This window comes from Cimex lectularius, unplaced genomic scaffold (assembly GCF_000648675.2).
Source record: "Cimex lectularius strain Harlan isolate CLEC.00 unplaced genomic scaffold, Clec_2.1 scaffold30, whole genome shotgun sequence".
Taxonomy (NCBI): domain Eukaryota; kingdom Metazoa; phylum Arthropoda; class Insecta; order Hemiptera; family Cimicidae; genus Cimex; species Cimex lectularius.
Window position 1 is genome coordinate 1,342,166 of NW_019392730.1, and position 24,728 is coordinate 1,366,893.

The 24,728-nt window shown below is 35.6% G+C and overlaps 2 protein-coding genes across 6 annotated transcripts in view; one reads left to right on the top strand and one right to left on the bottom strand.

Annotated features, from left to right (window-relative positions):
- LOC106662463 (integrin alpha-PS2) overlaps positions 1-5,012 on the bottom strand; it is a 198,029-nt gene extending 193,017 nt beyond the window's left edge. For all 3 annotated transcript variants that reach the window (XM_014386566.2, XM_014386565.2, XM_014386564.2), the window contains exon 1: positions 4,729-5,012. In XM_014386566.2, coding sequence (XP_014242052.1) covers positions 4,729-4,886 — 158 coding nt within the window. In that variant the 5' untranslated portion in view covers positions 4,887-5,012. The remainder of the gene's footprint in view (positions 1-4,728) is intronic.
- A 549-nt stretch (positions 5,013-5,561) lies between these two features.
- LOC106662446 (sodium channel protein Nach) lies at positions 5,562-23,817 on the top strand. 3 transcript variants are annotated; one of them, XM_014386542.2, is made up of 10 exons: positions 5,562-5,629; positions 18,493-18,600; positions 18,665-18,859; positions 18,917-19,064; positions 19,120-19,250; positions 22,540-22,825; positions 22,902-23,001; positions 23,070-23,235; positions 23,305-23,402; positions 23,508-23,817. In XM_014386542.2, the coding sequence occupies exons 2-10, from the start codon at positions 18,503-18,505 to the stop codon at positions 23,741-23,743; spliced, it is 1,458 nt and encodes a 485-aa protein (XP_014242028.1). In that variant the 5' UTR covers positions 5,562-5,629; positions 18,493-18,502; the 3' UTR covers positions 23,744-23,817. The 3 variants fall into 3 exon arrangements, with proteins under 3 accessions (XP_014242028.1, XP_014242026.1, XP_014242025.1); XM_014386540.2 differs by lacking the exon at positions 5,562-5,629 and adding an exon at positions 12,967-13,174; XM_014386539.2 differs by lacking the exon at positions 5,562-5,629 and adding an exon at positions 15,894-16,006.
- The last annotated feature ends 911 nt before the right edge of the window (positions 23,818-24,728 follow it).

The window sequence follows — 24,728 nt, forward strand, 5'->3', positions numbered from 1 at the left end:
ACGGTTTTTAACATCGAGGTATCCTATATTTGCTTAATTCTGAGATTTTCTTTAATTCTTGTGTGTATCCTTGTTTAGTCTGATTTAACTAAAACTTTCAAATTTTGCGAAGCGATTTCGATATTTTCCTTATATGAAATTTTTTTTAAACTTGCTCGATTTAGTTAAATTTTATGAAGACTTGTTTCCTTCAAAATGGCCAGAATTTATTTACTTTCTTCTACAAATCAAAATGCTTAAAAAATCGAGTAATTCATTATCCACAATACTGAGAATTTTTAGAAAGAAAGAGTACTAATTTAATAAAAATACAATAAGGCTTGTTATCAGTGAGATAACCAGGAATTATGTTACACTGTAACTTAGATAATTTCCTATACGTAAATAGCCAAAAACTGAAATCTTTTCTTCTCTGTTTGAACTAAATCAAATTGTCAAAAAATGTCCCCTTATGTATATAAATTTGCTGAAAAACAAATTTTTTCTTGGTATAACTAAATTTTCCATCCATTTTCGCATACATCATCTACATTTTTCATTATAATCGAATGATCCGGTGCCTTTGACGTTTGTGGGTCCGCTTATCCAAGAGATTGCCATGCAAGTGCGAACATCACACTAGACAGTCTGCGCCATAACAAAGACAACATTTAATCAGTGAACTATTTAAATTTGCTATCGTCACAAGAATGGTATGCCAGGCAATTATTCAACCGAGTATCAGCAAATTTTTCCGCTATCAGCTGAAAATGTGTCCGACGGATGTCAAAATTTACAACAATGCGTTTTAGTTATATTAAATGTTTTGATTTTATCATTAGAGACACATTCAAGTGATTTTGATGATTAAGACATTATACAAATTTCGTTGGTATTGGGATTTTTTAAAAATTGTATTAACTTTTATGGTGCATTCTTAACAATCTTTATTTTTCTACTTGAGATAGACTAACAAATAAATAAGCAAGAATATTCAACAATGCTCTGTACAAATTTCAAAAGAAAAAAAATTAGCACGTGCATTTTCCTTTTTTTCAGCGAACGAAGGACTGGATAATTTAAATATCGATTACCATATTCATACTGGGTTAGAACCTCTGCACCTTAATCTATTCGAACAAAGGTGAAAAATCTGCATCGGTCCAGATGTTATCCGTCCTTGCTTCGCGAGCAACCTTGCGGTAATGAATAAACTCCAGACGTTCGTGTACAACTGTTCCATGAAATCCGTCAAAACGTTCCACTAACAAAACAAATATTGAAGCCTGGTAAATGATTTCATTTCGACCCTTATGAAATCTCGACTGATTTATATAATCTTGGACACGATGATAATAGTGTGTTGGACTTAAACAGGGCTAATTTAGGCCAACGGGATAGGAACGGCGTCCGTCTGACAAAACCAATAGTTAAAATTCATTTATTAAAAGGCAGTCAATAAAAGTTGAAGATATACGGTTTATTGGTTCTGGACGCCATGAAACAACATGAATGGTTTATTTTCATCATTTTTATTTCTATTTAGGTTAGACAAGTTACATCCAGATAGCATTGTTAAATAATTAATACTTTACAAAATGTATTATACATTATGGAAAACTTAAACTACTGGAAATATCCAGTAGTTGCATACTTATATTTTTTTTAAATATTAAGAAAATAAATTCTTTGGAAAGGTTTTTCACGTACATGCGTTGTTTGTTATATAAGATGCCTTGTGAAAAAGTGATGCGGTATGGAAAACTAAAAATAACAACGCTTATGCGTTTTTATTTCCTCATTTAAAAGTAATCTGTTAATAAGCCTTTAATAATAAAAAATGTCTTTTCTTAAACTTTCACTCTTTGAACCTGCAGCCGTGTGATTTTTCAACATTTTGTCCAGTATTTTAGAACTTATTCCAGGCTCTTACGGTTTTCTGATAGGTGTCAATTGAAGCTATTTTTGTCAAGTTATTTTAAAGATAGTTGAGTTCTCTAATGCTAACGACGCTATAATCCGAATGTACGTTTTATCCGAACATGTTCCGGCCGGCGCGTGAAGAAATTTTTTCAGTTCGGAAACAAATTTGCAATTGTGTCATTTTAAATGGTACAAATTTTCAGTTATTGCCTTGCTCCAACACAACTGCGGATTTTTCACTCCATTTTCTGTAAATTATGATGTGTGAACCTGTAATTTTTGGGCATTTCTGAGAGTTTAAGTCTGTCGTAGGTTTTCAGTGTTTTTAACTAAAATTATGTTCAACTGAAGAGGACGAGAAGCCACAACGCACCGGACAGATCATCAGAAACTTAACTATATTCCTATATAACCCTTGATCCTATAGGGCAGCCATTTCCGAACGTTTTGGCCTGTCAGTTATTTTTCACCTAGTCGCCATTTTCCGACGAACCAAAACAGAGAAGACATGCAGATCAAAATGATCAGAAACGACTTAACTATGCTTATGCGACTAATTACCTTGAGACTGTAGTCTGACCCCGTCCGGACGGTTTTGCCTGTCAGGTGGTTTTCAGCCAGTTACCATCGTCAGTATTAAGTTTAAGCCAAAATTGTGAACAACTGAACAGAGCGAGAAGGCAAAACGTATTCGACAAAAAAATAAAACATTGACGATATGCAGATCCAAATTATCAAAAACGACTTAACCGTAGTTCTATACAATCCTTGAACCTGTAGTTTGACATTTTACGAAGGTTCCGCTGGAAAATTTATCTCGGGTTGTCTAACACTAAACTTTTTTCCCAATTTTATTTTTGTTTTTAAACGTAACTTACTTTATTGTTAAATTTAATCAAAGGAATGTACAATTTGACTGTTTTATTCCTGACAGATGTGTCAATACCTTAATAAAATACAAAATTTACATAAAAATTACTAATAAATATATACTTTTTCAATTGTTTAGTACAAAACGTAAATATTTGGAAAAATTCCCGATTTTTTTTCTGTCAGTTATTAAAATTCAGAAGTTTGATCCTACCTTATAATTCCGTTTTGTTATAATTTCGAATTGTGAATGAGCCAATATGGATTTTGGCAAAGCATCCTGTCATATTCGTTTGTAATGATTTCACCTATTTATTCTCTTTTTAGCGTGCTGGTCTTAATTTTTATTAAATTGGGAGTGCCCGTTTTTCGTATATTCTACAACCCCGAAGCTTAATTTTTCGATAAAAAATGGTCGTCTGATATTTTTTGGTCGAATCTTCAATAACATTTTCACTATTTTAGGCTAGAAAAGTTTTTATTGAAGAATAAACCCGTAAAAATTGGTCGTTTACCAGTACCCACCGTTTGGTGAATTAGAAAATAGTTCAATTATTTTTTTAAGATTTTATGCTAGAAAATTTATTTGAGAAAAAAACCTAAAGAAAAAATTTTCACCTCAAAAAAATTGGATGTATTGAATATTCGTTGGGTACGAATAATGATTTTAATCAGGAGTATATTAATTTTAATTATTATTTAAATGTTTAAAGGTCGAAAACACTGAATAACTGCCATCTTTACTATTACTACCAGATTTAATACCGTATTTACTACTTGTCTACATTTTCTACATATAAAAAAAAGTGTGGCTGCCCATTAAATATATAAATCTTTCTGTTTGTAAATGCAGAATGTTCCCTGTCAACCAATGTAATAGCTAGGTTGTTTACTTTTTTCAATAATCCAACTTACTATTAGAATTAGTGTGATGAAAATTTTTACAAAAAAAAATGCAATTTAAAAATTTATAAATTTAAAGTATTGTAATTTAACTTAAATTAATTACTAAATGAAGGAAAATAAATTATATTGGATTAGTTCGTTTTAAAAAGTGATCTGCCATTAATCGTCATATTTATAGTTTATTTTTGTTACTTTTTTTTAATTTGCTTGGCGGGTTTGTTTGTTTTATACGGTCAGGTAGTTATTTATAAAGCTGATTAAGATTAAAATTTCTTTTTGTAGACTTTTTAAACGTAATTAATTGGAAATTATTAATTATTTTATAAATGCCTTAAAAAGCTGAACAAAAGGAATCTTTTCTTCTATAATAAGAAAAAGAATCACAATCAAAAATAGAGGAATAAAAATTATCAAGTTGATCAACACAGCTCAATGTGGTTTATGCTTTATTTGTTAATTTTAAAAATCTTTAAAAGAAAATAGTACAACTCACTTTTTTTAAATAATTTTGAAAACCCTTTTCAAGTGAGTTATTTGATGTGAGGTTTATGAAAATAAACTATGATTGCAGATTCATTAGGCAAATAGATGATAATGTGACTTTCAGGCAGAAAACTTTGCTTAATTTCGGGAAAATATACTTAATAAAAAGGCTGGTGTTTTTTTTATAAAATAATTTGTTTATTGTAAGAAAAAAAATTTAAAGTCTGGTTGTTCATTATTGGTTAATTTTTAATTTTTTTGCGTGGAAATAACAGACAAATTTTGGACAGATGCTGGGTGAAAACTTTGGATTTGGTTAGCGCGTTTTGACTATATTTTTCATTTCAGAATTTTTACAAATTTTATGAGAAAATTTGCAAATAACTTTTAAAACGGTGTATAAATTAACATATATACTTCACTGATTATTTCAATAAATAGATAAAATTGTCTACGATGAAAAAAGTCATGATTTTCTGGAATATTTGGACCTTACGTTGGTATGGAGATTTTAAGGGCAAAAAAAATTATTAGGCTCTTCTGAGATTTTACTTTAAATTTTCTTACCATCGTTCGTAGCCGTCGGCGAGAGCTGCAACGCTGAACCCGAACAACGATTTTTCCGGCCCTTCGTACTTCACATAACTCTGTAAGTCAATGTTGAAACCGAAGACGGGTGCGACGGCGGCGACCAGGACGCATAACAAGGGGGCGAAAGGGCCCATCGCTTCCTTCCGCACTTCACTTCAAAAAATCTTTCGTCACAAAAAAGTGCTCCTCGCGTAAAAAAACAGCCGCTGATCATAACACAGTCATCCTACCCGGTCTGAACTCACTGATGTACTGAGCCCGAGTCTGCCCTTTCTTCCTTCGGGCCCCCACTACGATAGAGCGGCTTGTAGGCTAACCATCACGACACCCGGAGGATGCGGTTTGGCAGAGCTATCGGAAACAGTTTTACGGTTATGTTCTTCGATTTTATCCCCCTGGGGAGAGTTAACAATATAAAAAAATCATCCTTCACCTCGATTAATTTTATAGATCATACCCTAAACTATGTTTTAACGTAGGAAGAAATTGACGATAGTATAAACAATATTGATCTTTCTATTACTTATAACGTATTAAGCAGAAGTAAATGAATACACATAAATTTCACGCATGTCACTCATAATTTTGAAATAGAACAATAAAAAATAAAAAAATTGTATTATTATTCATCTACAGGTAAACCTACCAACAATATATATCAATTCAACAATAAACAAAAACTTCGTGGATTTTTCTTACCATATCCAGGCAAAGGCATAATCGTCACGATACGCAATATCATAGGAGCAGAAAAATTATGGTTCGTGGGTGCTCAGCCGGCTGATTTTCTCATTTTATCGTAAGTTTTCTGTGGGAGGAACGAGTTATGCTGTATATGAGGTTGTTTCTTTTTTTTCCGACTGTGTTGTCAGTGAAGGTATTCAATGTTTTATTTCAAAATATGTCCAAATGAATTGTTAGTGTATATTTACCCTGAGATAATAAATCTGATAATACAAATAAAAAATAAAAATGGTATTATCATTTTCATATATTAATCCAACCAAACAATCCTATAAATTACCCTATTAAAACGATATACCTAATGCCATTCTTTGTGTAGAAATTTAAACAAATTAATAGCCATCTTGATTTTTTTTATAATGTTTTTTCTAATTTTTTGTTTATATAGCTTATTTGAATCGCTATGTTTAATATTTTGAAAATACAAATAAAGTATCCTTTTTGATATTTTTCTCCGTACTTTTTTATTGTGGATAATTTTTATGATATATGACTAGTCGGTAGTCTGAAAAAACATAGTACCTAACATTTGAAAAATGGCAATACGGAGGGAAAATTCAAAAGGTATAGTTGAGATGGGAGGTTGGTGTCCGAGTGGATCGATCAATAGCTCAAGTTTAGAGCAGCGGCGTATCTAGCCGAAGATCGTGGGTTCGAATCCCGCTCGTGCCATTGACTTTTTATCTCAACTGAAAACCTTAATTAATTCTAAGATATTAATTGGTCAAGCGGACCACGAAACTAGTGAATTTAATAGTACATAACTATTCAGAAATCGTGACATGCGGTCTGGTGTGATGTAGGTTTCAGAAAAACATTTTCTTTATCGTCCCAACGTTTCGACCTTTATTGAGATCATCTTCAGGGCCTGGGATTTACAAACATTGTTTACATTTAACAAATACATTTAGGATGTGGAAAAGTGAATTTATACAATGCAAAATATATTTTTTATATTCAGTCAAAGTATTTCTACTCACTCAAAGTGTTTGTCTTCTGTGTAATTGTGCCATTCTTGCGTGTCGTGTCGAGAGTGGCAGTGAGATTTTGCTGTTTTATGTTTACATACGTTGGAAGTTGAAGGGGTGGGGAAGGAAGTCGGTATAGAAAAGACATTTTGGTATAAGGCGTCGGCTTCTTTGAGGTGACGAAAGGAAAAAATGTGTTGGTAATATTTCGGTCAGATTATCCTTTCAGGATTATATAGAAAGGGATAAATAGGAAAAGGAAAGCTAAATTGTTGGGAAATTAGACAATGTGAAGAATATTTAATGTGTGGAATGTAATGTGATGATATAGGTGTTATCTGTATTGAATTTAATTAATGATATTGGCGTAGCTGCGACTGAGTTTACATGTATCTGTTCTGTAATTGATGCTGTGTTTATCTCTGTTGATATAAACCATTTCTAAGAAATTACGTTTATGTTTGTTTTGTTCTGTATGTAATATTTTTGGATTTTTGAAGTCGAAACATTTCTAAGAAATTACGTTTATGTTTGTTTTGTTCTGTATGTAATATTTTTGGATTTTTAAAGTCGAAATTGTATTGGTGTTCAAAATGGTGGGTAGCGAGTGCTGGAGGATTTTCCTTGGTTTTTTTTGCAATCATAGATATGTTTGCTTTACTCTCTTGTCCAGATATCGGGATGTAAGACCGATATAAGTTATCGGACAGTTTAAACAGTTGATCTTGTAGATTATTGTCGTCAGGTTTATTTGTTATTGGTGTGGGATCTTTAATTTTCGAAAAAAGTGTTTGGATTGTTTTATAATTTTTGAAAGCTATTTTGAAGTTATCGGACGAGAGAAATGTGTTTAATTTATGTGATAGGCCTTGAATAAATGGCATGGAAATGTATGCTGGTTTGTTTGTATTTGATAGACTTAATCTATCGTGATAATAGACTTAATAGTATTATTAGTAATAGTGTTAGTGTTGAGTTGTTTGATTGAATATAAAAAATATATTTTGCATTGTATAAATTCACTTTTCCCCATCCTAAATGTATTTTTTAAATGTAAACAATGTTTCTAAATCCCAGGCCCTGAAGATGATCTCAATAAAGATCGAAACGTTGGCACGATAAAGAAAATGTTTTTCTGAAACCTACACCACACCAGACCGCATCTCACGATTTCTGAATAATTATCGATTAACGGTCACTAATCACCACACATGGTACATAACAATGCATACAAACATACGAAACTTTAACGCAGCAATATTTTTGATATTTATATTTTGTTTTTGTAGTTAGTGCGTATTATTCTTATTCGCATATATATTTTTTAGTATATTAGTAATTCTTATATATTACCCATTTGTTGTAACACTTGTATAACTGAACCATATGATGGTGCTAAATAAAAAAAGGATTTTTTGTGACTTTTACTGGGATTCCATTATATTTTAAAGTAGCTTTATGTCTTTATATGTATTTGTTTCTGACAAACTACGCGCTGTCCGCGAACAGAGTTCAAAACTTTTGGAGCTTATCCTGCGGGTCAATTTGGACTAAAACGTACCTATTGTCGAAAGACCGATTCTCATTTGTATTCCGGTTGTTTCTTTTATTTTAGATTATTTCGACCTTTCACACTTTTATTCCTAGAAAATGCTAATAAAATGTTAATCCTACTATAAGTTTGATTAAACCACTGGAAAGGGCCTCGAAAACTTTATGAGTTTCATTTTTGTTTGCTTTTATTGTACCAGATTTAAAATTTTCAAGAAGGTGAACATTTTGAACATCTATTTTAATTTTTAAAAGTTTCTTTTTCTTATGTTCAATTTTGTTTTACAGAATATTTTTTGTTTGATTTATATTACTTTCGTTATTTTTTAATACAAGTTTCAAAATCTTAATGATTTTTATTTGAATCGTTTGTAGCCCAAAAATCCTAATTTTAGCAATTAAACGTTAATTTTTAATTGATGGTAACTTACCTTTGTGAAATAAAATAAAACCTTTAACTCTTATTAGCTGCGGAAACTGGGGAAACTTTTCTGAAAGCCCAATCTTTCGGTACTCAAAGAACCCAAAAAATCTTTCTTAAATTTTGACAACTTTGAAAAGTAGTAAAAGTAAAGATAAACAGCGTCCGTTTTCATTCATATTGCCAATCTAGTAAAATTAAGAAATGCCAAACATGGAACTTAAACTTCTTCTAAAATAGCAGGATGACTTTTTCATATCAACGAAAAACAGAATCAACTGCGATTCAGGGATTACATTACAAAATAAATAAAAAACATCCTTGACAAAAATTACCAGATTGCCTGAACAGGGATGAATTAATGAAATCTTAAATTAAAACAATTAAATTGTTATATAGGGAGTCGACAATCCAATTTTTTTAGTTCATACAAGTTTCCTTCCTTCACCTCTATTGAAGTTGGAAATTTTTTTCGAAATGCAAATATTTTTTTAATGACAAATTACAGAAACTAACTTTGAAAGTTTTGCCATTACCTTACCAACTCTCCTTGATCGCCGTTTGTTAATGTTTCTTTAACCTTCTCATTTTTTTAAGTATAACGTTGATTAGCAGAATATCATTTTTTTGGCATTATGAGGTTCTTATAAGTTTTAATATTTTTTTAGTATATACTTATATAACGATTTATTGAACATAGCTTGGAAAACTGTGCTAAATTTAAAAAACAATTGTGAATTCTCCTGGGATTCCATTATATTTTAAAATAGCTATGTATTTTATGTATTTTGTTTCTAGCGTTCAACTCTCTTTTTTTTTAGTTTCTATTTTTTTAAAGTATAATGTTGATTAGCAGAACTTTATGCCAATTTTTTTGCTATTATGAAGTCCTGATAAGTTTAATATTTTTTTTGTGTCTACTTTTTATATATAACGATTTATTGTAACATAGCGTGTATAACTGTGCCTAATGAAGAACTAAATTAAAAGCATTTTTTTTATTAACTTCTCCTGGGATTTTATTATATTTTAAAATAGCTTTATGTCTTTATATGTATTTTGTTTCTGACAAACTACAAGCTGTTCGTGAACTGAGCTCAAAACTTTGTGAGGTTCTCATAAGTTTTAATATTTTTTAATCACTTCGGTGTAATTTAACATTTCGCAGCCTACGGTCATTAAATAATAAATTGGACTGTTTTAATTGAGTGGTTATTTTCGAACGTTGTCCGTTGCAAAAAAAAAAAAATTAAAAACACAAGGTCCAGTAGTCCTTGTTTATCGACGCATTGAAAGATTATTTACGTGGGAGCTCTGGCGATTTGAATTGTTTCCCGCTCCGCACTAATAATACCCCTGGTTTTCCTCCTGTGTAAAAAGAGGCCGAATTTACTGCTCAAAATTAAAGGGGCTGCACCCCCGGCCGTAAAAATACGCGTTCTCCCAGTTCAATTGTCTGAGAATTATGTCCCGGGCCGTAAAAAAAAATCGGAAAGGGGTTGCCGGCGGACGGTGCCGGAGGATAAATAGAAACCCGGGGATGTGTATACTGCACAGTATAAAGGAGAAAAGACAGCCAGGGGACGGTGAGGGATGAAGAGTCATCTGCTCGCCACGTGTGCAAACTTGTAAATCACTTCCCGGGCTACCTGAAGACTCCTTCTCCCAAAATCTTAAAATCGGATTAGTCACGTAGGTTCGGCCATGTTCATATTGTAAGCAGCAATATCAAAAGAAATGAGAAACATACCAAATAACCATGATCTAGTGTTTTAATGGCCTGGCCCATTTCCCAAGAGGAACATTTTAAATTTTTTGTCCTATGAAGTAAGAAAACAAGAAATTGATGTATTACTTCTTGCATCTGTTCCTAATCAGGTTCTCTTAACCTGTCCTAAATCATTGAGTTAAATACTTATCTTTCTTACGGTTAAAGTTCATGCAATATAATTAAAATTTCAAACTACGAGAATTTACATGTTTTTTAATAATAGAAAATTAATAATTCTAGCAAATTCATAAGAAGATAACGAAATAATTCAGACAGGCTATATTGCGTTGATGTCATAGTCATTGTGATAGCGACACGACAGATGGCCGATATGCTTCCATGCAATAGCGTAAATACGCCAAAACAAGAATTGACAAGAAGTGTCGTCAAAGTTTAAAAATAGCGGTTTCTTCTATATTTGATTATCAGTAAGGATTTTCACTCCCAGATAGTGATTAATATGACTTCCAAATTAATAAATTAGAAGAAAAATTTTTATGAGAAGCAGGCAATTACTAACGTCACGCATGTACCAAGTAATTTAAAAATGTGGCGGTAAAATACATTTTCCAGAAAGATTCATCACTGGTGCTTTATAAATAATGATTAATTAATTGTTGTAGTTATAACTTACATATAAATCTTTCAGCCAAAGAACCCCATAAAATAGTGAAACCAGAGCAAAATTTCAACGCCAGTAAATAAACACCAACAATTAAAGATTTTTTTTTAAAATTTGTATTTTTACCTTTCAACGCACTATAAAAGACTTTTGGAGTAATGAACAACAGTCAGAGAAGGATCTCCAAGACTACTTAAATTTGGGTCCAGAATCTTGAAATAACAGTACAAGACTTATTCCGGAAGTACACTTTGGTTTCTAAAGCTAAAATACATGCTATCGATGCTTGTGGTTTAGAAAACCTTAGCGATACTATGACAAATTCCAAGCTGGTACTGATATAAAAAGATTATTTAATAAATAGTCAGTGAATGCATTCAGAATCTCTAAAACTTGAGGAAACGTAACAACCTGATGATATATATATTACCTAGTCCTGCCATAAGTTCTGTTACAAGAAAAAGGGCCATTAGGGAATAGAGAAACTTGATAATTTGAAAAAGAAATTTATTTAAAAAATCCAATATTTTTTAAGATTGAAATAAAATAATATTACTCGAAATGACCACCTTTTGCCTTCACACAAGCTTTTAGTCTTCGGGGCCAATCATCTATGGCAGTACGCAACACGACTTGAGGAAATTTCTCAACTGCTTTTAGCAGAGAGGACTTGAGGCTCTCTAAATTGGCGTGTTTCCTGTGGCAAGCCATAAGCTCAAGATGGGACCACACCTTGTAGTCCAGAGGATTCAAATCTGGGCTTCCCGAGGGCCAATCTGAAGCCTTAATGAATTCCGGAACATTCTCCTCCAGCCACTGCTGAGTTGTTCGGGCCTTGTGCGCAGGAGCTGAGTCCTGTTGGAAGACCCAATGAGTTCCGGAAAAAAGAGTAGTACTTAAGGGCTTTACTACTTTCTCAAGGATGTCTTCTTGGTAATTTTTCGCTCTTGTTTTGACTCCTTGCTCACAAAAATTTTGTGGTCCCATCGTAGCAAACTCCCCACCACACCAAGTGGGGATTTGAATCCTCTGGACTACAAGGTGTGGTCCCATCTTGAGCTTATGGCTTGCCACAGGAAACACGCCAATTTAGAGAGCTCCAAGTCCGCTCTGCTAAAAGCAGTTGAGAAATTTCCTCAAGACGTGTTGCGTACTGCCATAGATGATTGGCCCCGAAGACTAAAAGCTTGTGTGAAGGCAAAAGGTGGTCGTTATATATAAAAAGTATACACAAAAAATATTAAAACGTATCAGGACTTCATAATGACAAAAAATTGCTATAAAGTTCTGCTAATCAACATTATCCTTTGAAAAAATAGAAATTAATATCTTTCAATTAATTAATCTTAATGTAAGGTATTGGTTGAGATAAAAATGGCAAAAAGGAGAGAAAATTCAAAAGGTGGGTTTGAGATGGGAAGTTAGTGTCCGAGTGGCTCGAGGTCACGATAGCTCAAGTGGTAGAGCAGCGGCGTATTTAGCCGAAGGTCGTGGGTTCGAATCCCGCTCGTGACACTGACTTTTTTTATCTCAACAAATACCTTATATAAAGATTAACTAATTGAAAAACGTTATTCGGTCAATCGGAATTACGAACTCTAATGAATTTAATAAGTAAAGTGAAGTATATCTTCATGAAAGCTCTCTTTAGCCATTTCATTTGTCGCCGGGAATAGAATAGATTACCCGACATTTGAAGAATGGCAAAAAGGAGGGAAAATTCGAAAGGTGGGGTTGAGATGGGAAGTTGGTGTCCGAGTGGAACGAATTCAAGATAGCTTAAGTGGTAGATCAGAGGCGTATTTAGCCGAAGGTCGTGGTTCGAATCCCGCTCGTGACACTGACTTTTTTATCTCAACAAATACCTTATATAAAGATTAATTACTTCTAGTGTACAAAACATTTATTGGTATTTAGAGTTTTTCTTTCCATTAACATTAATGATACTGTATAGTGTATGGGATGTTATTTTTCCCATTGACGGTCTGATTTTTGCAGGTATGAGTGTGGGCTAGAGCAAGTGGGCGCTCTCCTTTCCTTAGAAGGACTCCTGCTGCATAGGACCAGATGTTCCTTTCACGCCCAGAAAATACGGTGTAAAATTGTTAATTTCGGCGTCGGCGGATCGGCCGATGTGAATCATTCACGAGTGCAAATGTCGTGAATATTTCCCCATCGGGCGCCGTAGGAATCAGTAAACACGTTTTTTACAAATCCCAGACTGGATACATAAAAATGGGATGAGCGGAAGCGGATTTTTTTGGTGAAACAATAAGTGCAACTGGATTCCCGGTGTCTCATGTGTCGAACCTGCTCCCTCGTACAACTTCCCAAAAATTCCACCGGTTAGTTTCTTTTCAGACCATGTTTTAATTAGTTTCCGGTCTTAAAGGGTGGGAAAAAAATAGGAAATGGGCTGGTGGATTATAAAAAATAAATAAAACAAAAAGGATGTGAGGACCGAGTACAAAGGGTAACAGATCAACCGAGACGGATGAGCATCTCCCCGTTTTGTTCTTCCTAAACTTTTGTTTTAGCACGGGTAATTAATTATAAAAATCAACATCCACAAATAATTCGTTACACAATGACAAATCAATGTAATCATCGCAAAATTAGACCGTCGTAATTAAACTGTTTGACCATTTGTCAGGGTTAATGTGGCGGGTAGTTATTAAATATCAATTTCGACGGTCATAAAAGAACCTAATAATAAAGTATGTCTATAAGTATTATTTAGGTCAAGTGTGGCTGGGGATTAGTCACCTGTATGTTTACAGTAATAATAAATGCCTTAACTCGTGCCATTTCCAAGATAGTTTTTAACTTCATAGATTAGGTTTTTGTTTTTCGTTATTACATTCTTTTATTTAACGTAATTTATCAGCAATCGTCCTGATATTAATGAATGAAGGTTGATGTGGCGGTATTCCTTTTGAAGGTTTAGATGTCCAAAAGTACGATATATTTCATTCTAAATCTGACTTTTATTAAATTATTTTTCTTTCGGCTCTCTCACAATTTAAAACATATACATACAAACAATTTATATCTCAGCTACTTTCCTGACATAAATGAATAAAATTTGAAAATGGTGTTCCTTTTTGAGGGTGGAAATATCCAAAAGAAGAATGATTCATTCCACTCGATATCTTACCCTCTCTCACTCTTTTCCTCTGTGCTCTCTCTCTCTCTCTCTTTCTCTCTCTCTCTCTTTCTTTCTTTCTCTTTTTCTTTCTCTTTCTCTCACTTACTCTATTTCTTAAACAGCTGTGCTGTTTGATTCGCAAGTATTCTTTTTACAAAGACGAAATACCAAAAGTATGATTTATCTCATTCTTTCCTACTCGTTCCCTCTTTGCCCTCTTTCATAATTAAAAAATTTAAACACTTAGATTTCTTTTTCCCTTCAAGTAATGTATCAACAATGGTTCTGATTTTTAATGAATTAAATGACATTTGATGATCGAGTCCACGTATCATCATATTATCTCTCTCTCTCTCTCTCTCTCTCTATCTATCTCTATCTCTATCTTTCTCTGGCTCACTCTCTAACTGACTCTCTATCTTTCTCTCACTCTCTCTCTATTTCTCTCTCACTTTCACTCTTTCTCTGTCTCTCTCCCTCTCCCTCTCTCACTCTCTCTCTCTGACTCTTTCTTTCTCTCTCTCTCTCTTACTCATTCTCTAACTCACTCTCTATCGCTCTCTCCCACTTTCACTCTTTCTCTGTCTTTCTCCCTCTCCCTCTCTCACTCTCTCTCTCGCTCTTTCTCTGACTCACTCTCTATTTCTCTCTCACTTTCTCTCTCCCTTTCTCTCTCACCTTCACTCTCTCTGCCTCTCCCCTCACCCTCTCTCTCTCTCTCTATCTCTCTCTCTCTCTTTATCTCTTTCTTTGTCTCTCTCCCTCTCACTTTCTCTCTCATTTTCACTCTCTCTGCCTCTCTCCTCAACTTCTCTCTCTCTCTCTCTATTTCTCTCTCACTTTATCTCTTTCTTTGTCTCTCTCCCTCTCACGCTCTCTCTCTCTCTCCCTCCATCCCTCCCCTCTGCATCCATCGCCTTTCAAGTACCTGCAATGTTTAGTTTGGGATTTAATTAATTTAATTTAACTTTTTTTCTTAATAAAGTATATTTGTTCATATTTTCCTACTATTTTTATTTAAAGTAAAAAAGTGTAGAAATAAAAAATTAAATAAAATATATTTTATTACGGATATATTTTTAGGATATTTTGGGTATTCCACACGTTATAAATATTAGATTTTTAAGGGTTGATCAAAATTTTGTCATTTGGTCAAGTATTGCATGTCGTATGAGCCCCAAAAACAATAGTTGTTGTAAATGAACAAATATTTTAAACATTTGATCTTCGAACTACCAAATGTGACCCTATCCAATGAATATCTAAAATTCTACAGAGATTTCTGTGTCACAAGTAGAATTCCTGGGGTTTCTCCAAGGTAATTTTGGAATACCATTTTTTTACCATCAAATAGATCGGTAAACAAAAGTTTGAGGAAAATTGTTACTTTTTGGGGTGTGACAGTCTAAAATCAATACAAATTAAAATTTACGAAAATCACAGAAAATATGTTATTGAAAATTAGTTTCATGGAATGTCTCCCCTATAAGCCAATTTTGAAGTTTTTTTTATACAACTATAAGATATTTCATTGTAAATCCCTCACTAGGAAGTATTTTGTCAAAATAGCAAACTTTTAGTAAAAATTGTTTTTCTGTGGGCAAAAAGCGATAAAGCAAATTATAATTCGTTTTATTTCTATTGTTTATCTAGCATGACAAATTAACTGATGCTCATGAACTCTGACTTTCTTTTGAGAAACATAAACAGACATCTGAAACCAGATGAAATTCGGCGCGTGTGGTAAAGCGACCTAAGTGAAGAAAAAAAGGGTGAAAGTTTTATTACTCCAGTTTATATTGTTCTTAGGTTAATTCCGCCCTTGGAATAACAATTTCGAATCTGTGTTTTATGAATAATTAATAAGCTTTCGAGGGGATAACGGGCTGGTTTCATGCTCGCGGTCAGGGCTTGAGATAACATCTGATTGTCTCCATTTTTGAATATTTTATTGGTATTGCTTTTGCCATAACGGAACAAACAGTACCTGCACGATTCCCATAGCGAAAAGAATCCCCCGAGTAAAGTGGTAAATATTTCCAAAATCATAAGCTTATTACACATAATTTAAAGTTTTGTGATTTAGAATTTTGTAAAGTTTATTAAAAAAATATAAAATTTTGACTTCGGCTTCAATGATCATCTTTGGTCTCAATTTTCTCGCTTTTTTTATTATCTTTATTTCTAAGAGATCTTCAGCAAATGTAGTCATCGACTGACACACACATACTCGATTTGGTTTCTCTTTATCATAAATGTTTTTTTGGTTCTTTAAGCAGATTATAAGTTACTAAGTGTATTATGTGATGACATACTCAAAAGGATAATTTTTAATATGGGATGTGGGAGTATCAAACCCACAATTAAAAGTTTCCTCTTTAATTTGAAATATTTTAATATTAAGTACCGCAAAGTATTTTCAATTATATTCAAAATATTTAAAAGGCTAATTTTTTTGGAGTGAAAGGGCTGGAAGAAAACGACCAAATAAAATCTAGAATAAAAAATTATTATACAGGGTGTCGCTCTGCTCAATGCATTAACTTCTCCAGCACATTCTACACCCCAAATGGATAAGAAAACACCGTACAAACCATGATCCATTTCTCAACCTTTTCGCATAAATTCACCATTTTATGTTTTTCTCAATTATCTACGGATTGATCATAAATCTACTCGTAATTCTTGAACTATTCATTGTTGTAGAAATCCAAAAAAAAAGCATTGAAAAGAGCGTTAAATTTCCTATAAGAAAGCACCCTTCTAGAACTTTCAATTTAATTTGTGGTAAATTAACAAACACTTAATCTTTCAAAAACTGCTAAATTTAAAATTAGTAAAAAAATTAAATTTGCAACCTCATTTGAGAAATTCACGATAGAGCATGTTAAATTTCATAAAAGCTCTTCCTTCCATTAGTTTTCCAGCGTTATACCCTTTTCTTTAAGTACATTGAATTAAATGCCGAAATCTGTATGCTAAATGGGAAAAAATTGTGTCGGCGTGAAAAAATGGGATGGGGTTAATGTATTATCTCAACTTTTTGTCCCGGGCAAAATTTATATCCCAACTTTAACTAAATAAAAAAGCACATAAGGAAAGAAAAATGAAACAAAATACTTAAAAAGAGACAATAAAAATTTGGCTAACAACCAAAGCAGAAAAATTGGTCAAAAATCTACACTAACTCAGACAAAATAAAAAAATAACAATAAAGAAGTTATAAAAACCAACTTTAACCTAATAAAAAAGCACAAAAAATGACAAATTCAACGTAAAAATCAAACAAAACACATAAAATAGAAACAATAAACATTGTGACCAACTAAATTGCGTTAAATTTGCCAAGCTCTACCGTGAATTTTTCTAATGAGGTTGCAAATTTAGGTATTTACAAATTATAAATTTAGCAGGTTTTGAAAGCTTTAGGGTTTTTTCAAAAATTAAATTGAAATTTCTACAAGAGTACCTTCTAAGGGGTAAGGAATTTAATAGTTTCAACTTGTCTTTTGGCAATTTCATTAATTTTTATGGACTGCTAAACCACTATTCATTTGAATAGTTTACGAGATCCGAGTACATTTATGACGTAATCCGTCGATACTTGAGAAAAACAAAAAATGTTGAATATCTGAGAAAGGGTTGAGAATCGGACCATGGTTTATACAGGGTGTCCCAGTTCCTTCAGACGAAACTCAGGGAATCGATTCTACTCTTCGTTTGGAGCAAAAAATGCTTAGGAGAAATTTTTGGAAAGTTCTCTATTTTGAAGATATCCGTCAACTTAGGTTTTGGCAACTTTTCACTACCTTACCACATAAAAACGCTTATAACTTACAAAATGTTGAGACTACAACAAACCCAATTACACCATTTGAAAGAACGCTAAATTTGCTGTAGGATACTTCTATTTGCAATAATCTGAATGACATAAAATGTTATCCAATATCGTTGATATATCCAGGTTTTTAAATAACGTTCTAGTAGAGTTGAAAAATCAACGTAAAGCATATTAGATGAAGAAGTTTTTGTGAAATTTGACAAGTTGTAGGTATTTTTTGTAACCTCAGAAGAACGTGCAATAATGACCAAAATTTTAAATTTTGTAATTTTGACATGTTCCAACTGATATTGTAGTCTCAACATTTTGGAAGTTCTAAGCGTTTTTATGTGGTAAGGTAGTGAAAAGTTGAAAAAACCTAAATTGACGAATATCTTCAAAATAGAGAACTTTACGAAAATTTTCTCCTGAGCATTTTTTGCTCCACACGAAGAGTAGAATCGATTCACTCAGTTTCGTCAGAAGGAATTGGAACACCCTGTATGATGTACTATCTTCCATTCGGGGCGGACAATGTGCTGGTGATGTGCATTGAGTAGAAACTCACCCTGTATATTATTTACCTTTAAGAATCGACAATTCGATCTAAGATAAATCCATCCTTAAGCCAACGAATTTTTATATTTATGCTGATCTGAGATTTAGTGGAAGTTATTTATTTCAAGTATTTTAAGGATATCATAGATGGAATCGATTTTACATACCATCAGGAATTACTTCACGAACACAAGTTTTCATGGATTTCGCTTCGTGGGACAACCAGGTCGGCACTGGTCCGAAAGGTAATTTTAAATTGCCTCAATTTAAGTTGATTTTTCGATTTACATTTGATTTTTTCTTGGTGAGGATCCTTTGGGCTGTGCTTTGCATGTTGTCGTGGGTGGGCTCGGCCATACTCATCAACGCGTCTTGGTACGCCTTCCAAAACCACGCTGTGAGTTTTATGGTCGAGACTACTTACCTCAAAGAAAACTCGACTTTTCCGGCGATTTCTGTCTGCGAGGATGACAACATGGGTCGGATTTACGAAGCGGCCGCTGTGTAAGGATTTGTCGTTTCGGTTTCTTTCTTTTTTGTCAAGATTTTTGTGTTTTTCAGGATGTTCGGCGAGGACCACGACTGCAACTTGGACGAAGTGTTGAAAGAGATTACATTCTTCAAAGGCACTGCTTACTACATTAAAGAATTTTGTACCTCGGGCGATATAGAATGCCCTCTTAACGACTACTCCTCTATAGCCGAACGCGTATGCTAATTAATTTGTAATAGTTTAAAATAGTTTAATAATTTTTATTTTTCAGGTGAGATCTTCTTGCAAAGATTTATTCGACACTTGCTTCTGGATGGGGAAAGAAATCGATTGCTGCAAGCATTTCATGCCGTTGAACACCGAACTCGGCACCTGCTTCTCATTCAATCAGATGAATGAAAGGTGTGTAATATTTTTAATGAATATACCGATCCCTAATCATCAATATTACCACTGTCACTAACAACGACCCACCCAGGTAGTTGTAGCCCACTCATTGTGGAATTACAGGACGACGGGTGATATAATGTGGTTAAGGCTCGGGGCCCTGAAAAGGCCCTTTCTCAATCCAGGTTCCTTCACTCTTTCCTGTGACCACTCCCAACCTTTGGTTACAAGGGGGGTGTCCGGGCGCAAAATAATGACGCATCCCTGAGGGCGTGGCAACCTCTCTAAAGCACAAGCTGTACTCGTGTCGGCATCGGGTCGGCATGGGCGGCGGGTGCCTTATCAGAGGCACACGAGGATTAGGGTACCAGATCCTGTCAGCATAACCATCTGTACTACGGGGTAACAGAAATGTTCCAAAATTCAACCCCTGTTACACTGGGAATGGATTCGTAGTGGTTCGTGGTGACGCCCCTGGCGGGAACTTAGACCGAGGCTGTCTTCTATCTGTGACCTTCCTGAAGCTTGCGAATGACCAGCGTTATTACTCCCGGCTTCAAGGGAGACGTTGCGACCGGACGACAGCGTATAAGCGTTGAGGACGCTATGATTAACGCTGAAAAGTCCCTCGAATGCGTGAGTAGTGGCGGATGGGAACGGGTAGTGAATCGGTTGCTCCTAATCGAGTATGCTTTGCACGTAGGTGTAGGCTGAGCTCGATTAGAGGCTTGTACCGAAGGCGGTACTCCTCTAGGGGGTGGTTAGAAATTCAACTATAAACAAAACTGCGGCCGGAGCGGTTCCGGTAGTTTCTACGCTAAAAAAAGCCCCAATACTCTGGGAGATAGATTGGCTTTCTCTATCTAGGGAGTGCCCCGGAGACCGGGCTGATGTATTTCGGCTTAGGTAGCTCTTTGCGCGCGGCATATGGTCTGATGCTTAATGCAGACCCGACCACTCGGAATGAGCAAGCGGGGAGCGAGGCTGCCTTGGGCCTTCGGGGCTGAGCTGCCTCTACACCAATGCTGCGGCAGTAACACCATTCTGTCGTATGTGGAGGTGCGTCAGCTCTCATCTTGAGAATCAAAACGTCCGATAAGGTCGAATAGGCTAGGTGCGGACGTTAAAGATCCTCATTGTCCTTTTTAGGAGAACCGAATATACGGTAAAGACTGTCACTATGAACGCGATCAACCGAACAAAAAGAGGATCGCAACCTGTTCATTCAGCGAAGACGTAGCAAGTACGGATCGGGGCGGTTAAACTTCTGGGGTGAAGTGAGCGTAACGTGAAAAGGTGAGCTTCCGAATCCCTGGGAACACCCGTTGCCCGAAGATTAGTAGGGAGAATCGTCTCTCGGAGGAATTTTGTCGAAGAAACGGCAAGAGGCCTAGGATGAGAGGTCGATCTCTCTCACTGAATATAATCTGTGGAGAAGGGAATCTGAGAACAAACATGTTTTACTCGGAGATGTGTGTTGGGCATGCACTTCTCCACAACTATTTCCCTGTGCGCTCTCCGTAAGTACCCTCCGCATGCCTACGGAAGATCGGACGAAGGAAGAGTATAGCATGCGAGAATGCCGAATGAAAATGAAGTCTACGCCTAAAGTCCCTCGAATGCGCACAGGGTTCTTTTCCCCTCGAGTTGGGGTGGTCTGTTGGGCGTTCGACTTGTGTTTGGCGCCCGAATGACCATTTTCGTCTCTTTTATCCACCTCTCATAGAGCATCTCAATAACTGAGGATCATGGGAACAACTTCTCATCGTGTCAACAACAAACCTCATCGAGCTCATCGTGTCAGAGGCGAGGGGTGCAACCTGAAAAGATGAACCTCGGGATCTCGGGCAATTCCCTTTCTCACTCCTTTTCCTTGGGATTGCAGGAGATACCTATAGTTCCTTGCTATTATCTTTTCGCATGCTTGCGCATGATCACCGTAAGCAACCTCCGCTTGCATATGGAAGATCGGACGAAGGAAGCATATAGAATACAAGGATGCGAAAACTACGTAGGAATGAAATCGTACTTGGCCGTAGGCGAACCTCTGGCTGGTACTTAGAGAAGAGCCTGTTGTTCAGTGGTGACTATACAGGATTCCTTTACAAAGGGCAGCGTTCCTCTAGAGGGTGGTTAGAAATTCCACTATAAAAAACCGCGGCCGGAGCGGATCTGGCAGTTTCGACGCTGGTTAGGGGATAAATTTGTCTCTATCTAGATGGTATTGCACGGTTAATCAGCTGATGCATTTCAGCGCCAAATGAAAGGTTTTCCAATAGCAATGCGGCACAAGGTCGGGTGCATTTTAACCCACCCCTTCGGAAGGGGCAAGCGGACTTGTCACTAAGTCTGTGCATCACAAACCTCACAGGATAAGCACTGACCTCTTGTGAGCGGAGGTGTGTCGCATCTTTTGAATCTAAACTTGTGATAAGGCCATGTGCCAGGTGCGCACGTTAAAGAAGCTCATTGTCCTTCTGATGTCATTGCGACCCCCAATTGAAAACATATGTCACTATCACACCGTACAGCATACATGCAACTCATCACGTTCTGACCGCCACCAGTTTAAAGCAGTACTGTTCAAGTTGTCTTGCTGGAAATGCGCCAAGAATTGCACCTACGTTATGCTGTGGAAACAAAATCAGATAAGACCACCCTAGTGTTTTCAACGGGATCCACCACTGTTCTGAACCCTCCCGTTCACATCATCGACGCTTACTATGGTACCAAGTCTTCGTGCTCGGCAAAACAAGGTCGATCTTACCACAACCCTCATCTCACACAAGTCAACTCAACGTTCACATGCACAGACATTAAATAAACAATTATAATATATAATAATTTAAATAATACATATTAAACTGTGACCGACTATTCAGATCTTCTGATACAAGATGATCAAGCTTTAATAGATAGCCTTTCGAAACTATCCATACAGAGCAAAAACAACTTTATATCGCACTACTACTAGTCTACTCTGAGCTAGAACTACATGAGACAGCAATGACTCCAACTTTTATCGAACCGAAATCTTTGGATGCATAGACCTCTAATAGCAACTGTTTATGTCCTGCGAACATACCCTATGTCTTCGTTAAACCCCGATAGATTAAAATGCCAAATCATTTCTTTCGTCTTACCCATTAATATCTATACCGTTTTACCTTTTCTAATATCCCGACAAAATAAATTCTTACGATGGGACCACTAGGTCGTTCAATCCATTCAAGCCATGTGACCTCTTATTGCAAATTTACTTGTTATATCCTTTGTATGTAGTTTCAAATATAGATTTTTTTAGAAAGCTGTTCAAAATGAACGATCCGGAGGCTATAAATACGGAAACGAATCGTAAAACCGGCCTTCCGAAGCTTGTCATCAATTTGAAAGGTGCGACAAAGGTTTACCTCCATTCGGAGAACGATGTCCCGTTTTACAACACGATGACCACGGACACGATCGTCCCTGTCATGAACATGGTGAAGAACTACAGCATAACGGTGACAGACACGGAGAACCCGGCCGGCGTGAGGGATCTGACAGTCCATCAGCGAAAATGCAGATTTGGAGACGAGAACTATTTAAAGGTAGGATGGTTTTGTTTTTGTGAAAATATTTATATTTGTTTACTTTAAAAATTTTTTGAGATTGTTTTTTTATCAGTCCGCAGATTATTACTCGTACAGTGCATGTGTCGTGGAATGCAGGAGGCAGGAGCAGCTCAGGCACTGCAATTGCACTTCTCATTTGATGCCGAAATCAGGTCAAAAACTCTAGTTTTGGTTTAAAGTGCTAATAAATTAATTGGTATGCATTTTTTAAATTTCACAGACCCTGCAGAGAGGTGCAACATAACCGGTCTTCTTTGCCTTAATAACAATTATGTCAACCTATCCGTTCAAAAAACACCATGGGGTAAAAAGGATGGGCTAATTTGCGATTGTTTTCCGAACTGCAACGAACCTGAAATTAACACCATTACAGTTTTAAGCGATTAGTAAGTTTTATTTTTTTTACTCTGTCTGATTATTAATTATTTACAAAATTGTTTTGTTTTATGTTGAAGCATCGATGACAACGTGTCTTCTTTGGAAGTGGCGTTTTTCAGATTCCCGAGTGAACGGTTTAAACGTAACGTTGTAAGGAGCCATCTGGATTTAGTTGGTGGGTTTCATCTTGGAAGGGAAAAACCAAAAATGTTTTTTTTTTCCATTTTTACACTGTAATAAAATCTCATCCGGCCGGTATAAATTTTTCCATTTCTTTTAGTATCCATGGGTGGAGCGGCTGGCCTGTTCGTAGGTGCGAGCCTCCTCAGCTTTGTAGAAATATTGTACTTTTTCATACTGAGGTCGAAAACTGAGCTGGACGGGGAAGAGGAAAAGAAAGAGAATACAAACAAATTAAAAACTCTGGAGATCCGAGCAAAACCGCTGCCTTTACAAGATCGTAACACCGTCATTACAAGAAACGGCTATCACACAAGTTCCAATTATATATCATAAAAAAAAAACACTTGGAAAATAAAAAAATAGATACATTTTTAACTGCATAGAAGACCATTTTATGAATAAAAGTGTCACGATAGAATTATTTTTGTTTATACCTTTTGTCAGTTCATAAAATATTAATAACACAGAAAGAAAAAAATTATTTTTTCATGCCTATCGATCAACCTATGGAATGTACGTTGACACGGTGATTACTAACAGCCTGGTTCGCATGTTCTCGCTGTTTTTTCTTGGCATTTAACTTTATGCAAGGATTTAGATCCTAGAAAAAATACGTTGAATTTCTCGTATGGATGGTCAGTACTTTAATTTATTTCTGAGATTTCCTTTCGGGGTCTGTAAGGTGATGGTCATGCAGTTAGGTCGTTTCCGAGCATTTTGATATGTCAGAAGTGTTTGTGTTTTTTGCCATTTTCAGCTGTGGTTCTGACAGACCATAAAATCGAGGGTAGACCAAAATGATCGGAATCGATCAAACTACAAGAGGATTATTGTATGGGATGAAGGCTGATGAACTTGTCATGGCTGAGTCTATATGCTTACATCTTCTTGCTTATATCCTTGATGCCTTGCAGAAGAGAGCGAAATGTCGAAATGCGTCTGAAAGAAAACAACTAGGACATGAAGACCAAAATGACCAGATAGACCAGACTGCAGGAGATTTCTTGTTGCGGACTTGAAGATGATGCGATGATTGCGATGATAAATGGTCACTACGTCTCATTATGGTGAATTACAACTGCCAGCTAGGGAACGGTGAAGTGAAGTGCGGACCACACTTACACAACCTTTCCTGTTGCCCAGCGACCTCTGCCTACACGGGGCGCCAATGCTAATAAGGCCAAAGAAGCACTGCTATCGTCGTACCAGTGCAGGCTACTGGTGGTGACCCGCATGGGGGCAGGGGAGTTTGCGCTGTGCAGAGGCAGCCTGCTCCAGCTAATGGAGATAATGGCGGTAGGACGGTTCAATGAGTCAG

Coding starts and splice junctions, on each gene's coding strand:
- LOC106662446 (XM_014386542.2), top strand. CDS start 18,503: ATGGAATCGATTTTACATACCATCAGGAATTACTTCACGAACACAAGT. Junction 19,251..22,539: donor TTCAATCAGATGAATGAAAG/GTGTGTAATATT, acceptor AGATTTTTTTAG/AAAGCTGTTCAAAATGAACG. Junction 23,236..23,304: donor ATTACAGTTTTAAGCGATTA/GTAAGTTTTATT, acceptor TTTATGTTGAAG/CATCGATGACAACGTGTCTT.